The sequence below is a fragment of the Adiantum capillus-veneris genome, chromosome 29 (assembly GCF_014529385.1).
Source record: "Adiantum capillus-veneris isolate H3 chromosome 29, ASM1452938v2, whole genome shotgun sequence".
NCBI classification, from domain to species: domain Eukaryota; kingdom Viridiplantae; phylum Streptophyta; class Polypodiopsida; order Polypodiales; family Pteridaceae; genus Adiantum; species Adiantum capillus-veneris.
In genome coordinates, this window is record NC_140959.1 from 84,679,320 (window position 1) to 84,688,066 (window position 8,747).

Genomic DNA, 8,747 nt, shown 5'->3' on the forward strand with positions numbered 1-8,747 from the left:
AAAATTGAATGATACTCCTTCTTGACCGCAGCAACGCGCGGGTCACGTACTAGTCCCTACAAAAATAGAAGCGATGTTTCTTTGGCCGCAGCAACGCGTGGGTCACATACTAGTTGTCATTATGTCACAAAAAAACGAGCAAGGTCGCCCTAATTTCCAAGTTATGTTTTCACTTGAGGAGCTTGAAAATAGCCACTTGCTTACTAAGGTTGGGTTTAGATGGCCGCGCCAAGTCCGCCGTGGAAAAAAGTAATTGGCCGAAAATAAAAGAGGTTAGTTTCCGGACCCGCCATGAGACGAGCTTCACCATACCCCCGGACACTCCCACAATCCAATGCCTTTTCGATGTCAAATGCTGGGAGGGTTTGAACCCGCTACCCCACCCAAAAGAGGACAACCAGGCTAGCCACGACGCCCAATCACATTTCATGTCAATGTTGCCTCGATTTTAAACTATATCCTTCTCTGTGGGTAGTGTGAACCAGACGAGAATACGGAACGGGGAGCAGCACTTGGGTTCGTCGCCAGTCTGAATGCGCCCTAATTGGAGTCCAAGCCTATGACTTACATGCATACATAGATCCATAGAGACATTCGAAAACGAAATAGAGACATGAGAGAGATATAGTGTGAGTGTTTCTATGTGTGCTCATGAGTGAGCTTGAGAAAGTATATAGGATTGGTCCATTGGAAAGAGCCAACGAGATCCACCTACGACGGATCACGCGAGCTTGATAAAATTTATTTCCTTTTGTTTGTATCAAGTATTGGTTTCTCCCAACCCCACACTACCAGCATAGGAAATGTCTAAAAATATTACAAATGAAGGATGGATGCATACACACTTAGGTACCTACATTCCTATATACATACTTACATGCATTGATAGATAGATAGAGACATTCCAAAGCAAGAATAGAGACATGAGAGAGTTATTGTGTGAGTGTTTCTAAGTGTGCTCATGAAAATATGTATAGGATTGGACCTGGTAAGAGCGAGCGAGATCTGCCGTAGGCGGGTTGCGCGAGTTCATTGACCAAAGCAGTAGACAGCCCAAATCTTCCTTCCTAGGCCTACCCGTTTTGCACATGTCTTGCGACGTGTTCTTTCGACCGTTACAAACTTACATGTGCGCTGATGAGTGGCTCGTGGCCGTCTGCGGGACCCCCTCGGATGTCGCCGTGTTGACCCCTCGCGAGTCGCGCTGGCGATTTCTTTGAAAATTCCGCCCTCCACCCTCTCGCTCGACGCTCTCCCTCATTTCTAAAAGGGAGGTCTCAGAGCACAGGAAACCTCTGTTTCACGAAACCCTAACTCAACCCAAGAAACCCAAATTGCCTCTTTCCAAGCTTAGAGACACCTACATTGTCCTCGGGTTTCTCCCTGCGGTCGTTGCGTGAAAACGCCGATCTCAGGGGGCAACGCGTCGAAGCTCTTCCCATTCTGCAGCCATGGCGGTCACGAACAAGGCAGATGACGCGGTTTCGCTGCAGATCCACAATGGAAGGAAGTTGCCCGATTTCCTGCAGAGCGTCAATTTGAAGTATGTCAAATTGGGCTATCACTACATGATAACCCATGTCCTGAAGCTGCTTCTGATACCCTTGCTGTTGGGCATAGTTCTAGAGGTAGGCCGGGTGGGTCCTGATGATCTGTGGCAGCTGTGGGTGCATCTCCAATACAATCTGGTAAGCGTCCTGCTCTGCTCCTGTGTGCTTGTATTTGTATGCACCGTGTATTTCATGTCGCGCCCCCGCTCTGTTTTCCTCGTCGATTATGCCTGCTACAAGCCTCCCCAAAAGCTTATGGTCCCAACATCACTCTTCATGGGTCACTCTGAGAAATCAGGCAGTTTTGATGAGAAGAGCCTGGATTTCCAAAAGAAGATCTTGGAGAGATCTGGATTAGGTGAAGAGACTTACCTTCCTCCAGTGATGCATCAGTTGCCACCCAAGCCAACCATGGCAGCTGCCCGCGCAGAGGCGGAGCAGGTTATGTTCGGGGCGCTCGACATGCTCTTTGAGCAGACACATGTAAACCCTAAAGACATTGGCATTCTTGTTGTGAACTGCAGCCTGTTTAATCCGACCCCTTCTTTGTCGGCTATCATTGTTAACAAGTACAGGCTTCGGGGCAACATCCAGAGCTACAATTTAGGTGGCATGGGATGCAGTGCAGGTGTTATTTCTATTGACCTTGCAAAGGATCTCCTTCAGGTGCATCGAAACAGCTATGCGGTGGTTGTGAGCACGGAGAACATTACCCAGAACTGGTATTTTGGCAATGACAAGTCCATGCTGATCCCTAATTGTCTCTTCAGAGTCGGAGGTGCAGCTTTGCTACTATCGAACAAGGGAGGTGAGAGGAGAAGAGCAAAATACCGTCTTGTACACACAGTACGGACTCACAAAGGAGCGGATGATAAAGCTTTCCACTGTGTGTACCAGCAGCAAGATGATGCTGGTCATTTTGGGGTGTCCCTTTCAAAGGACCTCATGGCGATTGCGGGGGATGCGTTAAAGACCAACATCACAACCCTTGGACCTCTTGTTCTGCCCATTTCAGAGCAACTGCTTTTCTTTGCAACTCTGGTGGCAAGAAAAGTTCTCAACATCAAGATGAAGCCGTATATACCTGACTTTAAACTTGCCTTTGAGCATTTCTGCATCCATGCTGGCGGCAGAGCAGTAATTGATGAGCTTGAGAAGAATTTGCAATTATCTGCCGCGCATGTGGAAGCCTCAAGGATGACGCTGCATCGGTTTGGCAACACATCTTCGTCATCGATATGGTATGAGTTGGCTTATATGGAGGCTAAGGGGAGGATGCACAGAGGTGACCGCATATGGCAAATTGCATTCGGCAGTGGATTCAAGTGCAACAGTGCTGTGTGGCAAGCCCTTCGGACAGTCAAGCCCCTACTGAATAATCCGTGGGCAGATTGCATCGGTGGCTATCCAGTTGTCATATCCTAGCTTGAATCGAGAAGGTAAGACATTACATTTTAGGTGAGTGGTTCAATACCCCTCTGATTTTTTGAATTGATTGGGTCTGTCCCAGCCCGTGACAGATTGTACTTCTCATGAAGTTGAAGCAGCAGATCATAAAATGGTGTTTATGGAATTCTCTCTCTCTCTCTCTCTCTCTCTCTCTTTGGACTTTGTGTGCAGTGGGGTAGAGATGTGGGCTTTTCGTTTTGATGGTTAAGTATTTTAGAGAACCGATCAGAACAAATATTAGAGTGGGCTTGCTTCATTATCTCTTTCTTTTACAGGTTATTATTTGTTAATTATGTATTTTGTGCAAGTGTTTTAGCCTCTCTTACATAGATTATGAAGGTATGTATGTTGATGACAAACATGTTTTTTGGCAAGGCAGTAGACAAGTGCGAACCTGGCTGCTGGATTTGTACAATAATCTGATTTCTCTCTCAAAAATGATTGAGTTTTTGGTATGCAATGCCTTGTTAAGTAAGGAGTCACAAGTGTGCCTATCAGAAAGAAACACTAAGAAGTATCAGATGGTTGGTTAAACAGTTATCAGATAAGTATCTCTAACCAGTTAACAATTGATGTAGGGTTATTTTGGCTAATTAGGTTACATTTTGGGGAGAGTAGTATGTGCAAGGGTAATTTGATTATTTATTATTATTTGATTGGCTTGAATATAGGAGCGCATGGGGACTCTTGATTGAATTCATTGGACTTGATTTTTGCAATGGCTCTTGTGTTCATGAATACAGGTGGTTTTTTAATGTGTGAGATGCAACATTACTTCTCGTGATGATTATTGTCGCAGTGCTGGAGCTAGGTCTTCCATTGACCGTTTTCCATCAATTTGAGTGGCCAGCTGGCTGCACAGGGAGCCAATGTGGGAGAATGAACTGTGGGGAAAGTTCATTGGAAGACCTTTCCTGTTCGTCAAGAGTCAGGGGAGGGGGGCTGGAAAACCAAGCGTCAAGTCTGCTGGATGGGTGCAGGTGCAGCTGTTCTAAGGTTGTTATGGATTATGACAGAGTTCCTCGTTCCTGCTGCTCATGTGTGCGGCGATGATGGCGTCTAAGTGCTGACCTGTTACTGTTGATGTTGACGCTGTGACATTTTTATGACGTGTGCTGGTGTTTTATTATGTGTGTTGATTTGGCAGAGATGCATTGACTGCAGTGCAGGGCTGGAATGGTGTTTGAGTGGAGGGTGCTCTGCCCCCAATGTTGACGGCGTAGGGGAAGGTCATGCAACCAGTAATTCGGATGATCATGTGGCGACCTTCAGGAGCCACCGGGGAGTGCAAATTACAGCAAAGGTCTGAGCTTGACCTTTTCCGACCATCAAGTGTTGGGGGGAGAGGGGGCCAATAACAGTTGTGAGGGTGAGGACAGTCGGTGCAAGAGCTGCCATACGTGTCTCCATTGAGGCTACTGCAGGACTGGCGACGAGCTACTGCAAAACTGTGATATTATGTTGGCTGATGTGGCGGCTTATGAGTGCAGGCCGTTTTTCCATATTCTGACTGCTGAGCTGGTGCATGCTGCCGTTCTGCCCGCTGATGTGTCAACTCCAGTGTTATTGCTGCCATTCCACTGCTGTTGTGTTGACTGCAGCGTCACGGCTGCTGTCCTCTGCTGAGGTGGCTATTATCCCAACGGCTGTAAACACCCAATTCTGGGCTGGAAGGGCAGCTGATCTGATGGTGCAGATCAGCTGCCGGCAGTAGTGGAAGGAACCCTCCTGTCACTCATCAGCTAAGTTCATATCTGTGCAAGACATACAAGGATTGAGTTCCTAAGGTTGTTCATTAGCCATGCCTCAATATGGTGAGTGGCTGGTGGCCTTCCACATTTATATGTTTGACACGGGCCCAAGTTGGCAACTTCCCTTGAGGGAGGCTTCTTGTTTCTCCCTCTGGTTCCCATTTGTCTTCGCTGGCCTTTTCGGAATGATAGTTTCACCCATATTTCTATGGCTGCAACAGGGGTGCAATGGAAAAAAGCAGTGAAGATATTCTGCAGAAAGGTTGAATCAAGGTTTAGTTTGGCTTGGAGACCTAGAGTATGAACTCATGCCCTTGGATCTATACATAACACACTGGTAATACAGAGTGATGCCACCTTGCACATCCAAGCTAGGGTTTGTCCCTTTTGCTTGTGGTAACCTTACACTCATATCATGAATTCTTGCTAGAGTAACACATGTTCTTGGTTGGAAAGTAGATGCGCTGGATTGATATGGTGCGGAGACCTCGGAAATGTATCAAACTATAGAAAGGCAAAGAAGCTTTTGTGCATAAAAAGGCCAACTTGGTATGGCCGTTTTGCACACTGTTTCTTCACTATTACCGCTCCCTCTCAGCTCTTGAATGTGTGAATGTGTCAAATACGACATAAACAAGGTGATTTGGAAGACTTTAGGCATGCCATAACCTATGACTGCCCTTGTGTCCCAAAACACTGCATTTGATCAAAGAGAGTAGGACCCTTGTAAACTTGTGAAACAGTCGTGAAATTTGAAAGAACGTGATTAAAAAATGTGAATTTCCTACTTTAAGAAGAGCCTCAAGGGTGAGAATGGTGCAGAGTTTTTCACTAAGGCTAGACCAAGGAAAAGGGCTGACAACTAAAAAAAGTAAATGGAATCTTGAAAGGTAGCTTTTAAAATGAAGGCTCCACGTGAGGGACATATGTCCCAACTTACTAGAAGATGCATGACCTTCGAGGTCTCTTCCCTAATACTCGTTCTACTACAAGCCTAAAAGAGTTAGGTCACTATACATAATGACGACAGATAAGGGGTTTTTTTTTGACTCATTTGTATTTCTTGATAGTCACCTGTGACAGAATTTAAAGATCGAACTAACAAAATGCAGAACTAGGTGGGGTTCCATTTCGTCCGTTATTTGCTAGAGACTTGGATCTAGAGGGTGGAATAAAACTTGGAAATGTGCCAAAAACAATGGCTAAAAAAACAAGGGTGTGCACAAATCGGTTTTTCCCTTCAGTGCATAGAGGTATCATCCATAGTTGCATGGCTAGATTTTTGGTTCTCACAATTGTTGCCTAGATAGTAGCGTGAGTTTAGCGAGTATGGAGAGAGAGAGAGAGAGAGAGAGAGAGAGAGAGAGAGAGAGAGCATGTCAATACTAGTTTGTTAATGAGTTGGTTTTCTTGTCTTATTGGTGAATATTATGAATCGATACCTTGCACTTTCTTTTGAAGGTGAATTTGGACTTGTGTTGCATTTATCAAGGTACATGTGCCAGTGTGCAATGCATATGTACGTACCGACATTATATATATATAGATATACATATCTATATACATAGATGTATATGTATGTACATGTACATATATATATATATATATATATATATATATATATATATATATATATATATATATATATATATATATATATATATATATACATTTATATGTATATATAAATGTATATATATATATATACATTTATATGTATATATAAATGTATATATATATATACATATAAATGTATATATATATATATATATATATATATATATATATAAATGTATATATATATATATACATATAAATGTATATATATATATATATATATATATAAATGTATATATATATATATACATATAAATGTATATATATATATATATATATATATATATATATATATATATATATATATATATACACACATTTATATGTATATACATATATATATATATATATATATATATATATATATGTATGTATATGTATATATGTATGTATGTATATGTATATGTGTATATATGTATATGTATATGTGTATATATGTATATGTATATATATATATATGTATATATTTATGTATATGTGTGTGTACATAAATATATGTATATATGTATATGTATATGTATATATATATATATATATATGTATATATTTATGTATATGTGTGTGTACATACATATACATACATGTACATACATACATACATATACATAAGTACTTTAGACTTTGGTGATCCGTTCGTAGGATGAATGGAGTCCTCAAAAGATAATGCTTCCATGTGTCATGTGCATGTAGAACAGCTAGTGGCTCCTTTTCATATATACCCAATACTCGCTCATCGAAATTGAGTCTTCGACTCTCGTATGCTATGGCATGCTCTTCTTGAAGCAAAATTGCTCTTCTGGATTAGGCCATCCTTTTATTAGCTCGAACTTTGTTGGATCCATACGGATACTATCTTGAGAGATAATGTGACCTAAGTATTGAATCTCTTGAAGGAAAAATTCACTCTTCTTTTGATTAATGAAAAGTTTATACTCCCTCAAAGCTTGAAAGATTACTTGGAGATGTTGCTTATGTTTCTCGAGGGAATTGGAGTAGATGACGATATCACCAAAGAATACTCCAGTAAACTTACGGTGGGGTCTAAATTTTTTCTCCATTAGGTGGTTATACGTGATCAGAGCATTTGTCAAGCCAAAAGGCATGACAAGATATTCATAAAGACCAAATGTTGTGCGAAATGCGGTTTTTACAATATTTTCATTCATTGTCCTTATTTGATAATAGCCACTTTGAAGGTCAATCCTACTGAAGTAGATAGAGTCTTGTAGCTTATCTAACATATCTTTTGCCTGGGGTACAAAAAATCTCTTCTTGATAGTAATCCACTCTAGTGCTCTATAGTCAACACACATACGGTATGTGCCATCTTTCTTTTGCACTAATAGGACAGGTGAACAAAAGAGAGAGGAACTAAACGTCACCATCTCCTTGTCTATCAATTCATGCACTTGTCTCATAATCTCCTCTTGTTGAGATCGAGAAACTCTATAAGAAAGCTTACTAGGCGGTGAGCTTCCAGGTAGAAGCTCTATTGTATGGTCATCATCCCCTCGTTTTGGAGGTAACTCCATAGGGATGTCATCGATAAAAACATCTTGGAATCTATTTAGAAAATTCGACAACTCTAATTTGTCTTGATTCCTACCATTTTGATTTGGTAAAACATTAGAATCATTTATGGACTCTTTGACAAGAAGCATATACACGAAAAGTGAGCTTTTCATTGAATTATCGAAAGCACGTGAATTTACAAGAGGTATAGTATGACATGATTCAACATCTATATACATGTTCTTTTTCTTGTAGGTGAAATAAATTCTCCTTTCAGGGAAATTCATATTGACAGCCATGCGATTGAACCATGGTGTCCCTAGGATAACATCCTCATGTTGGAGAGGGGAGATGAAAAAGTCCTCTTTGTCGACGTAGCTTTGGACATGAAGCCTCAACTTCCCAATCAACAAGGGAGTAACAGAAACTTGCTGTCCCTTGAAAGCTCCATCGGCAGTCACCGTATCTCCCACTCGAAAGCTTGTATGCCCAGCTTAGTGGCCAACTCCGTTGGATATAAAGTTGTGAGTAGAGTCAGTGTCAAAAAGGATAAAGGCATCATGCTCCCTTACATTTCCCCAAGCATAGGAAAGGGATGATCCTTTGCAATGAGGATCCTCTTTTGGAGCTTCGACCGTGGAAGCTCTAGGAGTGTCATTGCGTACATTTCTTTTGGGCAAGAACGATAGCCATGTTCTTCCTCCCCACACTTGAAACATTTATGGTCTTTGCAAAAAGCTTCTAACTCTTCAGGAGAGAGTTTGTTTTTACCTTTGTAAACTCCTTTCTCCTTGGTCTTCTTGTTGTTGTTGTTGCTGCTAGAATTACCTTGGGAAGAATTTTAAGCATTGTTCTTCCCTCTAGGTTC

The 8,747-nt window shown here is 41.6% G+C and overlaps 1 protein-coding gene across 1 annotated transcript; it reads left to right on the plus strand.

Annotated features, from left to right (window-relative positions):
• The first annotated feature begins 1,212 nt into the window (after positions 1-1,212).
• LOC147419515 (3-ketoacyl-CoA synthase 4-like) lies at positions 1,213-5,550 on the plus strand. The gene is made up of 3 exons (XM_086505305.1): positions 1,213-2,791; positions 2,976-2,989; positions 3,743-5,550. Exons 1-3 carry the CDS (start codon positions 1,452-1,454, stop codon positions 3,781-3,783), a joined length of 1,395 nt encoding a protein of 464 aa, XP_086361431.1. The 5' UTR covers positions 1,213-1,451; the 3' UTR covers positions 3,784-5,550.
• Positions 5,551-8,747: the final 3,197 nt, after the last annotated feature.

Excerpts from the sequence above, each read along its gene's own strand:
- LOC147419515 (XM_086505305.1), top strand. The coding sequence starts at position 1,452 with ATGGCGGTCACGAACAAGGCAGATGACGCGGTTTCGCTGCAGATCCAC.